The 21,155-nt window shown below is 41.2% G+C and overlaps 1 protein-coding gene across 2 annotated transcripts in view; it reads left to right on the top strand.

Annotated features, from left to right (window-relative positions):
- The first annotated feature begins 990 nt into the window (after positions 1-990).
- LUC7L2 (LUC7 like 2, pre-mRNA splicing factor) overlaps positions 991-21,155 on the top strand; it is a 36,894-nt gene continuing 16,729 nt past the window's right edge. Inside the window, exons 1-2 of one of the 2 annotated variants that reach the window (XM_061450661.1) lie at positions 991-1,369; positions 11,352-11,446. In XM_061450661.1, the coding sequence (XP_061306645.1) occupies positions 1,309-1,369; positions 11,352-11,446 (156 nt within the window). In that variant the 5' untranslated portion in view covers positions 991-1,308. Of the gene's footprint in view, positions 1,370-9,636; positions 9,659-11,351; positions 11,447-21,155 lie in introns of those variants that run through there. The other variant, XM_061450662.1, reaches the window with a different exon arrangement.

A 21,155-nucleotide genomic window follows, 5' to 3' on the forward strand; every position in this document is an offset into this window, starting at 1 on the left:
CGTTTCATTTTCTCTGCAAGCCCTCGTGAAAACCAGATTAAGTGTGGCGGGAGTTTTCATGGCTTTATATGTTGTTTTCTCAAATATATCGTCAAAGTTGAGGGCGACTCTAGTCGCGGCCGTGGACAACTGATCCTTGTGACGGTCATTGAGAGCTTGTGGGCGCTAGATGGCAACACGATGGTTAAGAAAGGGAGAGCTGCAAACGCAGGTGTTGGGATAGATAAAAAAATACAGAAATAGTCATTTTGAGACTGGATCTCGGTGCTCTGTAAGCCGAATTAGCTCCAGCAACCATCAGTAACGTCAGCGATGAGGCAGGTTCTCTAAAAACCGAGTGTTACAGCAGCTTTTCTCAGCAGTCCCACCATCGCTGCACTGACAGAAGGACGAAGCCGTTAAAATGGAGCTGAGCGTCAGCTGAAGAAGGGAATTGTCCTTCGGCAGCCTGCTCCGTCAGCGCTAGCTCCGGCGTACGTACCCGTCCGAGCAGCCGCGGGTCTAAACTCGCTCCCGTCACCCGGTGAGCGTCCTATCGATAAGCGGGGATGAGCGAGCGGGACTGGGCCGCGAGCGACGCCCGTTACGCGGCCAGTCCCCGCTCCAGCTTTGCGTTAATTTGAGCCCAGCCACCTGCTCTGGCACGTCAGAACCGGCCCTCGGCAAACGTCCGGTCCTGTCTCCCCTCACAGAGGATGAGAACTCGGGTCGAGCCTACCGGTGCTGGGCAGTGCCCAGCTCTCGCTGCCCGGGAGCGGGAGGAAACCCCCCACCGCCGCTGACCCCGGGAACGTCACAGTGGTTACCCAAGGCCGCCCTGCCAATCCACCCGCCTCAAGAGTCCAGCCCGGCGGCCCAATCAGGGGCCTCGCCGCGCCCTGCGTCACAAGCCGATCACCGTAGGCCGTGGCCAATCAGCGGGCGCCAAGACCCGTCCGCGCTGACGTCGCGGAGCGGCTGGGGGGGGGGGGGGGGCTGGGCTCGAGGGCGCGTGCGCGCGTTTCCGTTACCGCTGCCGCGCGCGCGTGGCAGGCGTGAGGGGAAGAGGGAGGAACGGAGGGGAGAGGGGAGGCGACGGCACCACTGAGGCGCGCGGGATCGGTTTCCCGCTTCGTCTCCCACCGGCAGCGAGAGGCAAAGGCAGCTGTCGCTTCCCCCCTTCCCCCGCCCGCGGTGCCGGGGGAGCGGCTCCGCCCGGGCCCGCCAGTGACGCGGGTGGGAGGGCTGAGCGCCGCGCCGGGCCTCGGGCCTTGTAGGCCGCTGTCGGCGTGACTCGGCCGGGCCGGGCCGGCCCCCCGCGCGCTCAAGATGTCGGCGCAGGCCCAGATGCGCGCCATGCTGGATCAGCTTATGGGCACGTCCCGGGACGGTAAGTGACCCCCCGGCCGGGGATGGGGCGGGGGAGAGGGAGACGGGGTGAAGGCGCCGAAGCCCCTGAGGTCACGGGGGTACCGGGCAGCTCGGCCGGCCGGCCGTTCACCGTGATTGGTAGGCCCGGGGCCCGCTCCCCGCCCGCCTTCCCCGGCGGGGCGGGGCCTGGTGAAGGCCGTAGGTTAGCGCGGAGTGGGTGTTTTCGTCGCTGCCGCCTCCGGGGTCTGGGGGCGTCAGGCGTCGCCTCCCTTCGCGGAGCTGCCAGCGCCAGCCGCTGTGCAGGCAGTGGGAGACCCCGCTGCCGTTTCGGATGCGGTTTAAGCTCGGATCTCCTCGGTGGCCAGGGCTCGCGGAGAAAGCGCGTTGCTAAAGGTGCGCGCGCTGAGCTTTCCCGCGCAGCTTCCGCTGAGGGAGACAGCAGTTTGCTATATTGAGGTTATGAGGGAACAAACCAGACCCCCCCTCTTCGAATCAACACCCGCTTCAGTAGAGCAGGATTTGGGGATGTTTTTTTTTGGTGGTGTTGCAATTTTGTGTAAAGTCTGACCCAAACCATCATTTCAGTTAGCAGGTGGGTATGGTTGTTGCTTTCTGAAAGAAAGAGTGTAGTTAACCCAAGTGAGCTAGGTCTTTTAAAAACAAACGGGCCCCAAATAGCTAATTAAAAGCTTTACGTTTAGAGGTAGTAATCCGAAGAGGGACATATTACATGTACGGTCAGGTTTGCGATTGCTGGGGTCACATAGTGAGCTGAAGATTATCACTGTGTAAAGCTTCTCAGAAGTTTTGTCAGGGTGTGTGGCGATTGACATGAAAGTTTGAACTGGCAGTCGCCCATAAATCCAAATAGCTTGGAGGCTCTTAAAAAAAAAAGCAGTTCCTGTTATGCTGTGTAGTATTTTATGTATAAACAAGGGAATACTGCACCTGAGGATAGACAGCACTTGGAAATTATTCAAATGCTCTGCACATTGTACTCGCTCTTGCAGATGTGTTGCATGTTTGTTGAGGCTTTGTGTTGAATTAATGGTTACCTGTTTTCCCATGCACCAAATAGAATGTATGAGCTACATATTGTATGGCTGTATCTTGTATGGTGCCAGTCATCTGTTGGTACTGGGGTAGTCATCTGACAGTTTGTTGGTTTTTTTTTCCGTATAATCTAGTATTTTAAATAAACGTATCTAGTTTTCACTTACCTGATGTATCATTAATGCCTTCTGCTGGGTGCCTATAGTTGTTTTTAAACAAGGGCATGATAATCTCATTGGAAGACTATTGTTCTTCCAAGACTGCTTTCCCAAGCAAGGCTGGTTAGTGAGTAGTCATCCTGCAGGACCTGATTTAGGGTGTTTTAGACTTGCCCAGCTTCCTGTTGTGGCTGCGTGTGTCCCAGTGCTTGGCAGAGTAACCATACACATGAAACTGAAGTCTTCCCAGTGCTGGCACTTACATTGCTGTCTTGGAGCTACCTAAGACAACACTAAAAGCTTAAGGGGGGGGCTGTGTGACTTTCCATTTATGAATGTGTTTTCTGTTCATTGGCATGATTTACCTGTGATAGCTGCTTAAAAATGCTGAGTGACTTAAGAGCTAAACCAAGAAAAGCCATTTCAGGCTGTATTTCCTTAGCTTTGTGAAAAAGCAGTTATTTTATTGAGAATTGTATTCCCCTACCTCATTTGCCCTGTAATTCCCAAACCGCATCTGCTGAACTGTTTAAAATCTAACTAGTTAGAGAAGCAGCATTTAAATGAAATGGGCAGAATGGGGAAGGATAAGGAGGCAAGACTGTTTGCAAAACAGGCTTCCATTATTGGATTAAGTGGGGAACTGAAGATCTCAGTGTAACACAATTCTAGGTTTTGGTTTTGGTTTAAATTCTGTGGAGTATTATTTAAACCAAAGTATGCACAGGTATTGAAAGTCATCCTTTTCCTGCAGAGCTGCTACTTACTAAATTCAAGGCCAGGCTCAAGGTCATTGAAATATTGCTAACCTTGAGAGGTTTGGAATCGTGTGGGGTTTTATGTTCCTATCACCTTTGACAAATACTGTGTTTCTAGTAATATGCAAATTGCAGATTTTTATTAGACCGTGCAGTTTTTTCACTTCTTTGTAGAGGGTAGGCTTCACTTCACTACTTGTCCCCATTGCCTTTGGTTGATGTTTGTGGCTTATGTTGTACAGAATTAACAAAGCGCTTTTTAATTTCTTGATTAACAGAATTTTATGCTTTACAATTCAGGTTTTTTTGTTTTGGCTGTTGTGAGTTTTGGGGGTTGTTTTTTTCTTTTTGTTGGTTGGTTGTTCTGTTTTGTTGAAGAGAGTAAAGTGCAAGTTTAAAATTCTTCCTTACACGAGAAGAGACAGATCAAATATTTAATCTGTTCAGTGGGTATAGAATGAACTCAATTCAAAGCCAATGGTAGTGGCTTGATACATAGTCTATATTACTTTTTAGCTTGTAGTATCATTTGTAGAAAAAGGGAACGTGATCTTTGGAGAATGTTCCACAATTGGATGCTCAAACGTGGTTTTAAGAGGTGAGCTGTAGGCTGTAATTTGTGGAAGTTTGCACACTTACTGTAACTGGTGTCCCTGGGGCCAGAATGGAGAAGCTTGGAGGATGTAGCTATTAAATGTTTTTATGGATTTGCTGTTAACCTCTGAGAACACCTAGAAAGCACAGTTATGTATTGGTCAAATTGATTCAGAAAATACCCACTGTAGGCTGTAAGAATATTTCTGAGAAATAAACGGTGTTACTAAGGAGCCTTCTCATTTCAAATAGAGTTGTCCAATATGTGGCCGTCTAGAACTAGGTATATTGTTCCAGGCCTGCCCCTTGCCCTTCCCCTGTTGTTGCAGGCAGGGAGATCAGAGAGCTTTGGCAACCCGCTTCCTCTCTTGTCTGAATTTTGGCAGTGGGATGATGCTCTTGTCCTCACACAGCATCGCTCAATGTGTGATGAGCTGCTGCCTGGTACCTGCCAGGATGTGAGGTTCAGGCAGTGCTGTGCTGCTCCATGCTTGCCTTTGCTCATGTGACAGACACCTGACAGGCAAGTGAAACAGAAGGGATTTGACAGATGCTCTTCAGGAGTTTCCAGTGAGTTGTAGTTGTTAGGCTACACAGAATTACAGAATGGTTTGGGTTGGAAAGGACTTTAAAATAATCTAATTCCAACCCTCTGCCATGGGCAGGGACACCTCACACGAGACCATGTTGCCCAAGGCTCTGTCCAACCTGGCCTTGAATACTGCCAGGATGGAGCATATACCACTTCTGTGATACTTCATCTGTGATATCTAGAAACAACTGTATTCTTAATACAATGAAATCATTCTGTAAATGGCATGTGTGGTTCTCTTACACACCTGGAAAAGCACATTATTTAAAAACAAGTGTGTTTTAAAATTCCTTATATACCTAACTTCAATTTCTCTTGCATACGTTTCTGACAAGAAGTGGAAAACTGGATTGGAGGATTGGATGTGGACCATGCCAAAAGTTTCTTGTTGTTTGTGGGTTTTTTTTGTTTTGTTTTTAAAGTGTCTTAGATTTTGATGTTAGTAAAAAGCTGGGCTAATTTAATATTGTCATGACTGCAGGTTAAAACAAAATCTTCTCTGAAGTATGTCCTTCCCTACTGATGTACTGAGAACCTGGCATACTTAACTAGAGAGGCTTACATATAAACTACTAAATACATAGCGTGGGTTTCCCAAATACTGAGAAATAAAGAGTGCTGAAGACCAGGTGCTAATCTTATGAAGTTACATAAGAATGTGTTTGTTATATTATTTCTTTTACTGCTGGCAGTTAAACTAAAGGACTTTTTATTACATATGTCAATAGTTAAAAGGTTAGTTCAAGCTGAATTTATTCTTGATGGCCAGAGCTGTGGGAACTTGTCACTCGGAAGTATTAGAAATAAGTTGATAGAAAAGTGTGGATTTTTTTTTTTTTCTGTTGACTGTTTTTAGTACTATTTTTCAACTGTAAAATTGATTGAACATTTTTTTAAATAATATTTAGGCAAACCCTTTTTTTGCAGTCCATGTTGTCTAGAAAACAAAAGTGACCCTTATGAATGGGATAATTGTTTTAAATAAATTGATTAATTTACAAATGGAGTGAAATGGTAACTATTTATATTAGTACCCCTGGGATTTTATTTCTTTTTTTTTTTCTTCCAGAATATAACTGAATTGAGCAAAGATTGCCCAGTTTTCCTTAAAAGGCCTGATTGTAGAAAACCCATTTTATCTTAAATCAGCTTACATTGCTCAACTGTTTTTTTTTCTGCCAGGTCAGTTACCTGCTCACCTTGCAAAGTGCTAGAGTTGGTGTGAGGAATCGTTTAGAAGCAGAGGGTGAAGTAGCATCATTACTTCTGACTGTTGTGCAGGCACAGAGCAAATCTGAATGGCCTTCTGGATTTCTGGACTGCTGGACTTCACTGTTGCAAAGAAATGTGGTGGTGGTTTTGGTTTTTGGTTCTAGTAATTGCCACTACATCAAAATTAGGTTGTAGTCTAGAAACACAAAACAAGTTACTTAAATTATTCTTAAGAGACAGGTAAATTTGTGCATCCTTCTGAAGCTTACAGGTGGTCATGAAAATTTTCTCCCAAGCATCCTAACAAATTCTATTTTATATAATTATCAGAAAAATTTTTAGATGTGTAGAACCTATATATATATGAAGTGCCAATTAGCAACTCTTCTGCTTCATCTGCTAGGTTTTTGACTGAACTGCTCACTGTGCTTGGAGTCTTTAACTCCGTTCTAGATCACTTTCTTCTGGCATTGAAACTTAAAATATCCTTTTTGCATCTATTCACATCTTAATCAGTTTTTTCTGTTTTACACTGGCCACTTCAGTTACCCTTAGTAATGGTTACTAATGCGTGACTTTTCTGTCCTGTTTGTTTGGGAGGAGTTGAAGTGGCACCCCTGTGCTTATCTTAGTCATCTGGCATTTGGTGACATACTTTTTATGGTAACAGAGGTGCAATCTATGACTTGTAACCCATTTTTTAATCATTTCCATATGGGCAGTATGTACATAAGGATGGCTGGTGTGTTGATGTTGGTATTATCAGGGTACATAGATTTTGTTTTCCACTTTGCTTTATACTTTATAAAGGTGGAAGGTAGTATGTGCTTTTGAAGTTTCAGTATCTTGTTGTCAGTTACTGGAGGACTGATAGCTGTTTGGGTAGCTTCAGGCTGAGAGCCAGGTTAGGGAGCCAGGAGCCTTCTCTGATTGCTCCCCTTTAAAGTAAGGGTCAGGAGCAAAGGAAAAGCAGAAAAAAGTATCTTTTATATTTGCAGATATTTGCAAAACCTATCTAAAATGTTGAATTGATACCAACTCAGAAGTCTGAAAGTAGTAGCAGCACACGAACTTCGTTAAAAGATTCATTTGCCCATCAAGAGTGACCAGAAGTCTTTAAGAGCAACAGACGTGTTTAGTGAATTGTGTGTATTTGCTGGCTTCATTATGAAGTTCTGGAACTTTATCCTTTAAAAATTAGGGACTCGAGGAATTTTTCTTCTGTGGATATGGGACACCATATGAAATGGTATTTGTGAAGAAGCAAATGGACTTCTTCACTTTCATACCTCATAGAAAAAGTTTCCCATGTTGGTTCCACTTGTAAAGTATTAGCTAAAAATGGTTTCATTATATTTTGAATTCACAAGTATTAATTTAGTCATAGAGTAAACCAGAAGCAATTTGCTTAGTAATAAACTGTTCTAAAGGTGTTACGATGAAGATGTGTCCAGGGTTAGTGACAAGAATATCGCAACTGCTTGCCTGTTCAGTGTGTAGCAGGAGCAGGATCTTCTGTGACCATGTAAACCTCAGTTAAATAATGATGCTAAATACTTGCTATACAGGGCTTGCTTTGCGGATGAAATTTGATATACAGTCTTTAACCTGATGTTCCACCCAGTAAGTAGCTCTCTGTGAGTGAAGCTTTCAGAATCCCTTGCCAGTGTGTTGGGACTCATGCCTCAAACACCTGAGTGGAAAGCTACCCTGTTTTGGTTGATGTAGCATAATGCAGGAGGTCAGAAGCATGAAAATGCACATCATTGTCTTTGTATGGATTGTACCACTAGTTTGCGATTAGAGGTTATTGTTGGATTAAAAAGGGTAACTTTCACCAACACGTTGGTATTGTTGTTGGTAGTGTATTATTAGAATAAATCAGAATAGTAAGAGATGGTGGATAAAGTAAATCATTGTTATAAGCATGTTATAATGCTAGGCATTGTTGATACATAAGTGTTTGTTCCTCTCATTTGTGATTAAAATAATACAGAACAAGAATGACATTGTGGAAGCTGTTAATAGGTTAGACTTCAGAGTTCAAAGTGAATTGGATAGTACAAGCGCACATTGTGATCTTAACCTCTTGGGTGTTCCTTAATCAGCAGTCTGCATTCATCTGGAATATTGATGTTGCTTTTGTAGTCAACATATTTAATACAAATGTCCTTTAGAAAGTTTATGTTACTGCCATCATCTCTTTAATATTTGTGTTTCTAGTTTGCAGTTTCCTTATTCTTACAAAGTATATGAGATGTGCAAGTGTAGAAATTTCCTTGATGTTTGGCTTATTTTCTGGCATTGTTTCAATTCTGTTTCAAAGTTTTCCATTCATCTGGAAAGCAGTCTCTCACAGAAATGTGGTTTGGGCCAGGTACATAAAGTAAAACTAAAGCTGCTGTTTCTTGAAGAAAATTGAATTAATTTTTTCTGTATCATAAATTTTATCAATTATATGATTTTTTTTTTTTTTTTAAATGGGGAAAAATGTAGTTGGAAACACAGGGATGGCTGCAGCAGTAGATGTTGACTCCTGTAATGCCCTGGTAAATTATTTTGATTTATTTAATGAGCCTGAGTCCTAAAGACCAAGTAGTTGAATCCTCTGCTATTCTTCAGAGGCAGAGTTAAATAGTTGCTATTCTGAGCTAATTTAATTATTTACCTGTAAAAATAGGACTTGTAATAAGGTCTGAAATACGGGTGATAGTGTCCCCTTTTTAAACATTTCAGGATACTTCTAAAATTTAGATGACTGCAGCTACTTGGTACCTATGTATTATTTTCTTCTTACGTAATATATAATGATTTATTTATTTTTTTAACACTGTTCAGCATTCACTTGACCATACAAAGAGTACATTGACCTACGTACAGTTTGACAAAGAGAAGTACTGTCTTGGTTATCTGACATACAGCTGAAGTCCTTGGCTTAAAAACACTTCTGTTCACATTGTTTTAATTCCTAGAAGGTATCTGCAAAAGCCTCTTTTGCTATAGGCTGAATGTCAGTTGTATAGTGATCCATAGATTTTCATCTGACCTCCCTCTTCAGCAACCCATGCATACCCCAGGTCGTCATCTATTCAAGATGATTCATTCCCAGGTCAGTAGCAGAATGCATCTTCTGTCTTTGCCAGCAGGTTTGTGCTGTTCAGGGGTATTGAAGCTCACAAAACTCATGAAGAAATAAAAGCATTTTCAGACTCAGGAATGAGCTGCCAGAGGCACACAAAATTCAGTCATAATATATGACACTTTTTCTTTTTAATAAACCTTTTCTACTGAGACAGCAAAGATTAGAAAGAAATGCAAATGTGTGAAACTGCTTTTCATAGGAAGGAAAAGATGAAAATCTCACTAAAGGCATAGTGCAGAAAAAATATATGTTTCAAATGTAAATGTGGAATGTGGTCTTGAGGCTGGCATTGATGGTTTGCTGCTACTTCCTGCCTCCATGTTGCCTTCTCTCAGTTTAGTAATTGTGATTATCATGTTAGCCACTTAGATTTATAAAGACTGTATTGCAGCAGTAGTGTCAGTTCCTAGTTGTGGTAGGGGTGTGGGAAAAGCTAAGTCTAGGTGTTGAGGTAACATCTGGGAAAATACTACTTGCCAACTTTACCTCAAGAACAATGAGTCTTTCAGCAATTGTCTGGTCTTGGTAACTCCTTGGCTCCTGAGAGCTTAGTGGTGTTAGGCCATTGGCTGTATTCTTTCAAATACTTTCTTCATTTTGTTCATGTGTCTTTATATGGAAGAATCTTTACAGTCAACATGTATTTCTAGATGCTGTGTTAAAATTGCTGGCAGAGTCTATTATTCTATACAAACTGAACAATCTGGCCCCTTGTTTTATTTATAAAGGTTCAATGTATCTTTGCCTGCCTACATCAATCTGCAAGGGAGTGTCAGAAAGGCCCCGCATTCGCCGAGCCGTGAGTTATCAATAACTTTTCAGATGTGTTAATGAATGTGGAACAAACGCAGTTATGTGTTTTAAAAAAATATGGATCCACCTCCTAAAAACCAACGAGACAAAAGGCAAAACTCTTTACTGCAGTAGCAGGCATGATTATAAAGGGATTGGTCTAAATATTTTGGTATAACTAAGTATAACTAAGCCACAAGGTTTCCCTCTAGAAAACCTATTGTTGAACTGCTTTGAAGCTGTCTTTAGTGTGTGGATTACAGGTTTTAACTGTTGTATCCCGCAGACAAATTATGTATGTGGTGTCCTTGGAAACTTTACTTTGCTTAATAATATGAAACTTGTTCAATCTGAAAATGGTATGTATTAGCATCCTATGCATAGAACTGATATTTAAAAATCTGATTACATAAGAAGAAAGGCTTGACTAATAAGATAGGGTTTTTTTTTAATTTCCCTCTGTTGTAGTTACCTCAGTAATGAATTTGGCTTCTTGAATTAATGGATTCAAAATTCTCAGTGTTTGAGGTCATGAAGCCATAAAGAAAACCCAACTTTAAGTGCAAAATCTATCTACAGTCTTTAAAATACTTGATGAAATGGAAAAGGCTGCTATCTGAACTCACAGTCTTTTTTTTTTTTTTTTTTCCCAGCAGCCCTTCTTGCTTCAGTAATTCACCAGTAGGTTTTCAGTGATTAGAGATCTTAACAAGTTATGTTTTTAAAAATAATAAAGAGATACATCCTGGGAGAGATTAAGGTGTTCTATCATGCCTGTGTCTTAACAGCAAGAGACTATAGCAGTAACCTTTTTTAAATCTCAAATAGTGACAATTATGCTATGACTTGAAGGAAAACATATTCCTGCCCTCATCCCCAGAATACCAGCTAGTTATTTTGTTCTGAAGACTTCAGGTCTTGCTCCAAGATGGGATTATTTAAACTTGCACTTGGACCTCAAGTCTGTGGGCAGGTTGATGCTTCTGCTGATGCAGGAGCTACAACCTGCCATTATGAAGATACAGCTGAGAAGTTCCCAGCCCAACAAAAACACCATGTAAAAAAGAAAGGAAAGAAAGAAAAAGGCTTATGATATGGAGATATGCAAACATGTAAAATAATTTTGCATATAGGTTATGCTCATATGTTTGATGGTTTTTTTCAGGTTTGTAAGCATGTAAAATAATTCTTCTGCCAGCTCTTTATGCTACTCCCATCTGAAGTAAGAGGGTGCATTGCATCCAAGAGCAAAATCATAAAATGAGTATCAGGTGGGATTCGATGAAGACTCAGTGTGTATCATTTTGTGTTTATGAGGTTTCTTTTATATGCTAACTGTTGCATAAATATACACCACTATTTCATGCAGAATCTGAGTTGAATGTTATATGGCTCATTTAACAAATGCCGTTATAGCTAAGTGTTTTTAAGCTAATACTGTCTGTCTGGTTTCAAGCACTTTTCACGCTCCATTTTTGAAGTGGAAGTGTGAGAGGACTTTAAAACAGAATTATAGAGCATTTAAATGCACATTCGTGGTTTTGGTGTTATTTGGCAAAGAAGCATACAGTGTTTTAAGTTCAGTTTCCATAGACCTTCCATATGTGACAGGGCAGTGTTAACGCTTTGCATGTAATCTGCAGAACGTGTCTGGCTCCCGCAGATTTCTAACCTGGAACATGTTGATTTCTATATTGCAGGTGACACAACCCGTCAGCGAATTAAATTCAATGATGACAGAGTGTGCAAGAGCCACCTCCTCAACTGCTGCCCTCATGATGTGCTGTCTGGAACTGTATGTAGCTAAATCTTGTGGGTTTTTTAGACAAGAATGGAGAAATTGATTTATATTTGTTCTTTGTAATACCTATTTTAATTTCATCATTTTCAGCAAGTATGTAGTGCTCTCTGGTGGTTCAGAGGAACTTTTACAAACAGCTAATTTATAGGTTATGAAGTTGATTTTTGGAAGTTTCCTGTTCTACATGTCAGTTATTTACAAATTCAATGTTATTTGCTATAACTAAAAAAAAAAAATCTAAATAAAATAATGTTACCTACATGAATTTTGCAATAACTAAATGATTTTAAGCTGGTACAGCTGCAACTAGTAGAAGAAAGGCAGTATAATTTATGCATAAATTCTGAATTTACTTTCTTAAAACTTAATGTTGTAGTGAGATGGTATTCTACACAAATACTTGTGTAGGGAAGAGAGGTGATATTTCTTTCTTCAGAAATATTTTAGTGAAAACAGTTGAAAGTTCAGATAATTGAATTTCTAGAAGCTGAGATATATTTAACATGACAGTGACACTTACGTACGATATCCAGCTACTGTGCCATTTTCACAAATTCTAAGGCAATTTAAAAATCTCCATTTATGCCATATTAGTAACTTGTTTGACTTGCAGTTTTGTGTACTCTGTAGTAGAGGTTCCCATGCCTGAGCACAGCAAACAAGGGACTTCGACACATGCCACTAGCGTTGTCAGTATGCCTGTGCTTTACCTTGCTTATTCTTTGTGAAAGGGAGGTGAGTTAACAGTGCACTGATTATGTAACCCGGTGTTCTGTGATACTAGAATATCTAACTGTAGGGAGGTGAGTATGATTATTTGCAGAGTCTCAGGTGCCTGGCAGTCTTAATGCTGAGCTTTGGCAGCTTTTCTTACTCGTGTTGGCATGTTTTCTTACCCTGTGGCAGTACTGGAAAACCTGTATTAAGAATTATTTGAAGCATTACTGGTTCTCTGTGCTGTTACCATTCCAAATGGCTAAGTGGACTGGAACCTTTAACAAAGTACAAAATTAAATTCATTTGCAAAATGGAAAACTGAAATACGTAGACATAACTGATTTACTTGTCAACTGGCCTCTTAATATGTTTTCCAAGTAGCTGTGGCTTTAAATTGCCCTAGCATTTTTGGTTGATCAAAGGGCTTCAGACATGCATGCACACATTAATTTTGTTTGCTTTAGTAATTTTGGTACTTGTACTGACAGATCAATAGTTACAGTCCATTCTTCCTTCTTCTTATGAGTCCCTGCAAAAGTAGGCACAACTGTAATTGCTAAGAAGTACAGGAAGAGGCGGCAAAATAGTAGAACCAAACTAGGGAAGTTATCATTTGCCACATTAAAAAAGGCAATAGAATAGAAAACGTCTACTTGCTGAGCTTCTGCATAAGTCTTGTGGCTTCCTAAGCTTTTTTTTCCCATCCTTAAAGGCTCCCTTTTTATATTTTATCACAAAGTTCTTTCATACCACAAAAATCAGATGTCTTGAAGTTACTGTGCATTTGGCATATACTGTTTGGGCAGTGGTTCAGATGTATAAGTCAGTGGTTTTAAGAGTTTGCTCATTCATTTTAAGTTCTGAATTTTATAATGGGAGATTAATAAGACTTTGTAAACCCTGGCTACTGGAACACAGGAATTTACCACTTAAAGTTAGCAATTCTTTTTTCTTTTTTTCTGTTAACACTCACTTTAGGGTATTTTTTTTTAATCCTTAATAGTTGCTAATGATCAAGCTTGTGGGGTTTTTGTTGTTGGTTTACTTTGGGGTTTTTTTGTCCTTCCCCAAACCATGGTTCTTGAGTTATTTTTTTATCAGCATTACAAAAACGTTCGCTTATCTTTATTTATGTTATGAGATTATGACTGAAGCAGCATGCATAAGAGTCGGGTGACTCCTCTGTAATGGTGTGAATCTCTTCAGCAGCATTCTTTGGATGTAGGCTCTGTGCTGTCTTCAGCAGGGTTTACAAGATGCATAAGAATGCATTTTCTGTATCATTGTACCTTTCTGAATTAATATTTGGTTACTAAAGAAAATGAGAAGTTGAGAAGATTTAAAGCAAATACACTTAATAAGGTTAAAAGTAGTAATGTCTTGAATATTTATGGTATCTTTGAAGAGCCCAAGCAGTTCTGCAGCAATCTGGCTTTCTTATAAGCTTGATTTTGCTTCCCTGTTGAAAAAAAAATGAATACTCTTTGTGGTCTTGCAAACCATGGTTGAGAAACTCCCTTCAGCTCAGTGGATTAACTTTAGATTTGTATTTATGTGTATTTGCTGAGGAGCATTGCTTCTTGCATTTTGTTTATACAGACCTCAGAGTATGGTATGCTCAGTCCTGCATTAAAGAGTATCTTTAGGAACTCATGAACTCATTGCACTCAATTCATCAGGACTCTTGCTGACTAAAACCATATTGATTGACACCTTGGTTTAGCAATATACTTTAATACGTGATTAACTTTAAGCTTATTAAGGGTGGAATTCAGCTCCAGATGGACATCTAAATTTAGGTTTCATCTGAAGCCGCTAGTTGTTGAAGTTAGAAGGGATGTAGGCAGTGGAGCCTAGAGAAGGATACAGTTCACTTGCTACTGGGTATCCCTCTCAAGGTGGGCTGAATCTGTTTAGGCTCACTGACTGTATTGTTGAAATCTCCTTCTACTGTGAAAGAGAAGTTCAGTTAGTTCACACATCTGCAGATAGGTGTTAGCAAGGTGTTTTAATCTGGATTCGATTTTTTTGCAGTAGTCCCATTGACTCTGGAACTATTTGCATGCTTAAAACTTAGGTGTGCCAGTGTGATCATTTGCTATAGTGTTGTAAAAAAGCATTCTTCTGGAAGTCACCAGCTTTTCAGTTCAGGACTGCTTTGTTTGCAAGAACTCTCTTAGCTTTGCAAATCAAATTAAATTAGTCTTGCATAAACTACCTAAATTTGTAGCCCAGTGGTGATGAATTGTAAAGTGCTCATGTCTGCCTCTTGAAAATATAATCTTAATTTCTTTGATTAGTGCCAGGAAAGTAAACTGATTGTGCCATGTTCCATCTAATGGGTTTAATTTATCTAGATTTATCAATGATAATGGTTTATATAATCAGGCTATAAGTCCAAGTACTGTGTAAATACCGAAACATTTTAAAATGAGTGCTGCTAGCTTTGTCTTCTAGTGAAGATCTAGTTTAAGGAATTAAGTATTTCAAAGTAAGTATCGTTAAAGGGAAAAATGTATTTAAAGTATTATATTTCTGAAGATACCTGGAATTTTCAGTGGTTGCTAAGGACTTCAGTAACTTAATAATTTCTGCCTCTTTTTAGCTCAGCATTTATTTCCTGCTGGTGAAGTCAAACTTAAGAAAAGTTAACCCTGTTAGTGGAGCCAGAGGACTTAAATCATGCACTATTACATCATTCTGAAGGCTCCCTTCTGAACATGTGCTGCCTACAACGACAAGCTTTATCACAAGTCTAGAAATCTGTTTAAGAAAATGGTTAGTGCAGATGAAAATTCAATTCCATAATAAGGAAGATCTCAGCAAGGAGTCAGTCTACAGCTTCTTTTTATCAGTAGCAGGGGTGTTCACATACAGACCCCAATAGTTGCCTTGACAATTGGATAAAGGGAGAGAGATCCAGTTCCTTCAATACAAATTTTTCAGTCATGTCAGATTTTCACAAACAAGCAAAATCCTTCTCTTGCTGAATATGAACTGCTTTGGTATGGGTGTCATTACAGCTAGAAAGAATTTTCTGTGTAAACACTGCCCAGAGTATCTTCTTCCAAGACCTGTCAAAAATGCATGCTGGTTTTAGAAGTGTTGGTAGTACGTGTTACTATGTCACGCTTGGCTCAATGTCAGTCCTCAGTGTTTTAATTTAAGTAGCTTTGGCTTTTCTGTGCTCTTTTTTGCACTCCATATAGAGTACATTCACTAATCTGATCTCTGATGTCAAAGCAATGCGTAGTTGTTGCAGAAGTGGAGAATGGGATTTCTGCTGTAGATAGCTGAAGATCCGAAAAGAAAGCTTTCTTAATTTGATGTTCCAGAAACAGCATCACATCAGAGTTTAGTCTCTGATGCAGTTATTAGTGTCAGCTACTCTAAGTGTGCATCTGTTTTTCAGAAAACTCTTCAGATTCTCTGTTGGCCAAGTCCTTGGCCAGCTCTTCCTTATCTGGTCATATTTAACTCATGTGATTTCTCTCTCTTTTTTCTTTTTTTTTTTCTTTTTTCTTCTTTCTTTCTTTATTTATGGTACCTGATTTGATTGAAGCAGAGCTATGCATTGTTTTTAAACTAAATGTATGTAATCAATAGTTCTGTATTAATACCAAAGGCATTTTATCCATTTTGTGGATGGCATGAGAAAAACCATCCCTAAATCATTTCAATATGAGGTTGTTTGGCATGAAAGACCAGTTGTCTAAACTTTATCTCTAGGAAATCAAGTCACTTTAATTGCCCTTATAACACTGAAGAAAAAAAAAAGCATTACAGAAAATGGTTTGCAAGCTGTTAATACATAGAGCTGAACAACATCAAAAGGACTCCTGATACTGTGCTTTGTATGTGGTACCTAGGCAATTTTCTAGACTAATCTTCTGCAACAGCTTTCACTTGTAAGAAGGATTCTCTAAATACGTAGGCTTTTTTCCTGGTTTTAATGTTCAGTAAAAGTGCAGTAACTACAAAAAGCCCAAAGCATGGCTTCACGTATGCAATAAACTTTAGTAGCCTGAAGACTTGGGTGTTCTCATCTTTCTTTATTTGCTTTACTCATCAGGACTCCTCTGTAAATCACTTCAGTGTAAATCTGTCTGAAAGTCAGTGTATCAACAGTGAAAGCCAATTTATGTGCATTCGTCTTCATTAGTAGCTCAGTGTCTGAACATTAGCCTCCCTCATAAGCATCTTCTGTTTCAAATCTGATAGATCTTTAAATGCCAGACTACATGTTTGTTCTTTCCTTCTGTGGGAGGGTGTGTCTTGGGACCAAATTGCAAGGTGGACATGGAAAATTAAAATAATCATAGAATAGGTAGGGTTGGAAAGGACCGTAAGATCATCTAGGTCCAATCCCCCTTTTCTGTCCATTTCCATCCACTCTCCCTCTGCTTTGCAGCTAGCCATATGAGCCAAATTATAACGCTAACTGCTCTGTGGTTAAGGTCATTAGCAGTCCTGATCTAGCATATACTTTCGACAGTAATGAATCATCCCCAGCATGAATTGTCTGCCTGATATTGCATAACTTATACCAGCAGATGTGCTTTTTACCCTGGTGTTGCATATTGCATGCAGACTGTTCTGAGAGTTTTACATCTGTTTGTTTGGTTTTTAAATGTCTCTCTACATTGGGGTTTGCTAATAGAACTTTAAGTCTTAAAGACAGTAGTAATATCAGACTAGTAAAGGCTTGTTAAGGAGCAGTTCCAACAACAATATAATTTCTTTATCAGCAAAGCTAATGAGAAAGAATCCTTTTCTCTTGTGCTTGTTTGTGCTTGCTCCCTGTCTGATATGCCACATATTTGTAATGCTGCACTCTGTTGGATCAAAGAGCGGAAGGAGAGTCAAAATTTCCTGTCTTCTGATCCATAGAATCATAGAATAATTAGGGTTGGAAAAAACCTTAAGATCATCAAGTTCCAACCCCCCTGCCATGGGCAGGGACACCTTAAGGCTAAATCATATCACCCAAGGCCTCGTCCAGCTTGGCCTTGAGCACTGCCAGGGATGGAGCATTCACAACCTCCCTGGGCAACCTATTCCAGTGCCTCACCACCCGAACAGGAAAGAATTTCCTCCTTAGATCCAGTCTAAACTTCCCCTGTTCAAGTTTTAACCCGTTACCCCTTGTCCTGTCACTACAGTCACTAATGAAGAGTCCCTCCCCAGCATCCCTATAGGCCCCCTTCGGATACTGGAAGGCTGCTATGAGGTCTCCACGCAGCCTTCTCTTCTCCAGGCTGAACAGCTCCAACTTCCTCAGCCTGTCTTCACACGGGAGGTGCTCCAGTCCCCTGATCATCCTCATGGCCCTCCTCTGAACTTCTTCCAACAGTTCTATGTCCTTTTTATGTTGAGGATACCAGAACTGCACACAATACTCCAGGTGAGGTCTCACAAGAGCAGAGTAGAGGGGCAGGATCACCTCCTTCGACCTGCTGGTCACGCTGTTTTTGATGCAGCCCAGGATACAGTTGGCTTTCTCGGCTGCGAGTGCACGCTGCCAGCTCATGTTCATTTTCTCATCAGCCAACACCCCCAAGTCCTTCTCCGCAGGGCTGCACTGAATCTCTTCTCTGCCCAACCTGTAGCTGTGCCTGGGATTGCTCCGACCCAGGTGTAGGACCTTGCACTTGGCATGGTTAAACTTCATGAGGTTGGCATCAGCCCACCTCACAAGCGTGTCAAGGTCCCTCTGGATGGCATTCCTTCCCTCCAGCGTATCAACCGAACCACACAGGTTGGTGTCATTGGCAAACTTGCTGAGGGCACACTCAATCCCACTGTCCATGTCCCCGATAAAGATGTTGAACAGGACCAGTCCCAACACTGATCCCTGAGGGACGCCACTTGTTACTGGTCTCCAGCTGGACATTGAGCCATTGACCACAACTCTTTGCGTGCGGCCATCCAGCCAGTTCTTTATCCACCGAGGGGTTCATCCATCAAATTGATGTCTCTCCAATTTAGAGGCAAGGATGTTGTGTGGGACAGTGTCGAACACTTTACACAAGTCCAGGTAGATGACGTCAATTGCTCTACCCCTGTCCATCAGTTCTGTAGCCCCATCATAGAAGGCCACCAAATTGGTCAGGCAGGATTTCCCCTAGTGAAGCCATGCTGGCTGTCACCAAGCACCTTGTTGATTTTCATGTGCCTTAGCATGCCTTCCAGGAGAATCTGCTCCAAGGTTTTGCCAGGCACGGAGGTGAGACTGACTGGTCTGTAGTTCCCTGGGTCATCCATTTTCCCCTTCTTGAAATGGGGGTTATATTTCCCTTTTTCCAGTCATCGGGAACTTCACCTGACTGCCATGATTTCTCAAATATGATGGCCAGCGGCTTCGCAAGTTCATTTGCCAGCTCCTTCAGGACCCGCGGATGGATCCCATCAGGACCCATGGACTTATGCATGTTCGGTTTTTTAAGATGGTCTCGAACCAGATCCTCTCCTACAGTGGGCCCAGGGTCTTCATTCTCACAGTGCCTGTGTCTGCCTTCCAAGAAAGACTTGGGTGGTTTAGTCAGAGGCTTTTGCCAATGAAGACCGAAGCAAAGAAGTCATTCGGAACCTCAGCCTTCTCCAAATTCTGTGTAGCCAGTTCTCCCAAGAGCTTCCTGAGGGGGCCTACATTTCCCTAGTCTGTTTTTTATTTGCTATGTACTTGTAGAATCCCTTCCTGTTATCTTTAATACCTCTAGCTAAGTTTAAATCTAACTGGGCCTTAGCTTTCCTAACCTGGTCCCTAGCTTCCCAGACAACATCCCTGTACTCTTCCCATGCCACCTGACCTTGCTTCCCCCTTTTATAAGCCTCTTTTTTCATTTGAATTTTCCTCAGGAGCTCCTTATCCATCCAAGGAGGTCTCCTGGCCCTCCTGCTGCACTTCCTTCTAGTTGGGATGCAACACTCCTGAGCTTGTAGCAGGTGATCCTTGAATATCAACCAAGAGTCTTGGGCCCCCCCAAGCAGTGAGCTTGCTGCATGCTCTTCTCACTGTCCTGAGGATCTCAAATTCGAACATCTCGTGATCGCTGCATCCAAGGCTGGCCTGGAGCATCACATTTCCAACAAGTCCTTCCCTGTTGGTGAGCACAAGGTCAAGCATGGCACCTCTCCTTGTCAGCTCCTCTATTACTTGCAGAAGGAAGTTGTCTTCCACACAATCGAGGAACCTCCTGGATTCCTTGTGCTGGGCCGTACCGTCCTTCCAACAGATGTCAGGGTGGTTGAAGTCACCCATGAGAACAAGGGCCTGTGAGCGTGAGGCTTTTCCTATCTGTCTATGGAGTGCTTCGTCCACAGGTTCTCCTTGATCAGGCGGTCTGTAACAGATCCCCACAGTAATGTCTCCCATAGCTATATTCCCTTTAACCCTGACCCACAAACTCTGTTGACTGCTCACCTGTCCCCAGACAGAGTTCCATACTCTCCAGCCTATCCCTAACATAAAGGGCAACTCCCCCTCCCTGCCTGCTAGGCCTGTCTTTTCAAAAGAGCCTGTAACCTTCCATTCCAACACTCCGGTTACAGGAGCCATCCCACCATGTTTCTGTGATGCCTGTTATATCATACCCCCGTAGACATGCACACATCTCTAATTCCTCTTGTTTGTTCCCCTTGTTCTTTTTTGGGACATCTGACAAAAGAAATCCTCCATAACACCCCTTTCATTCCCACAAATTGGTACTGATATTACTGAACTTATTCAAGAGTTTCTGAAGTAGCATCTTGATACTGTGAGAGATCCTATCTGCTGAAGTCCACTGCTACATTTCTCCTTTACACATTGTCAGCACATTGTTTGTATGGCTGTCTAACAAGTTGGACAAAGGTACACTGCTGAGAAATTGCCCCTGGTTTTGGTTTGCTAAAATAACATTTTACTCGGTCAGTACCCAGACTCTGTTCAACTGCACAGGCAGATGTGCCTGCCCAGGGTAGCACAGTGCAGTGAGAAAGGGAAGGCAGAAAAGTTTTCAGTTGTAATGCTGGCTCAGAGTAATTACCATCCTTTCAGGCTATGGAGCTACAAGTCCCAGTAAAAAGAAAAGAAATCAGAAAATGCGCTGTCTTGAGGGCAAATCCAACCCAAGCAGAGGGAAAAGCAGCATAATATGTATGTGAAGTGGATGGTGTGTTGTGGTAGTGTCATGTGAGTTCTGTTCTTTTTAAAGTATGATGGAAGATTATTTCATGCATTTATTCAAAGTATATGTAGATTGCATACTAAACTAGATTTTTTCTGATGCTACAGTGGATGTGTTTCAGGCTTTTTGGCATTGTATTTAGATCTATAAAGTATGTTGCTAGCCTTACCTATGCATTTAGAACTGGAGTGCCTCACATAAAGCGGGATTAACCTTGAGTTTTATGGTTTAACCTTAAATATCTAATCAGTGCAAGTGATAAGCCAGAATAAAAACAAACTTTTCACATTTTAAGAGGATTTTTAAGTGTCTAATTTTCAGGTAATTTAAAAATGTTCTTTCACATTGCTATCCTAGCTTGAAGTACTTTCCTGAAAGAATGGTGCTGTTCAGATAATGTCAGCATCTAATGACTTGGAAATAGATGTGTGTAATACATTGCTCAGCTTCAAGGGTTTTGTGGATTTGCATCAGTTAACAAAATTGCTGAAGTCCTGTGTAGTTGCAAGAGGAAAAGCTATTTTTTTTCTTTAGCAGTACAGTCAGATGTTATCTATTGCAATCAAATGTTTTTCCGGAAAACAGATTTATGGTTGCTGAAGAGTATTTAAATAACTGCAGTTTATCAGAAGCTTTCAAGTTCAAAACTCTGTATTTTAATTTTTATTTTGTCTAACATTTGAAATAAATCAACAGCTTCTGTGAAAGTTACTTTAATGGATTTGTTGGAACGTCTAACTGATGATTTGAGAATTTGAAAGCAGTTGATCAGATTTTTTTTACTGTACTCATGAGGCTTGAATTTCTATTTAAATACA

Source organism: Pezoporus flaviventris, unplaced genomic scaffold (genome assembly GCF_033815535.1).
Source record: "Pezoporus flaviventris isolate CSIRO_AGI_PZ_B2104156 unplaced genomic scaffold, CSIRO_AGI_Pfla_v1 ptg000011l, whole genome shotgun sequence".
In the NCBI taxonomy this organism is placed as follows: domain Eukaryota; kingdom Metazoa; phylum Chordata; class Aves; order Psittaciformes; family Psittacidae; genus Pezoporus; species Pezoporus flaviventris.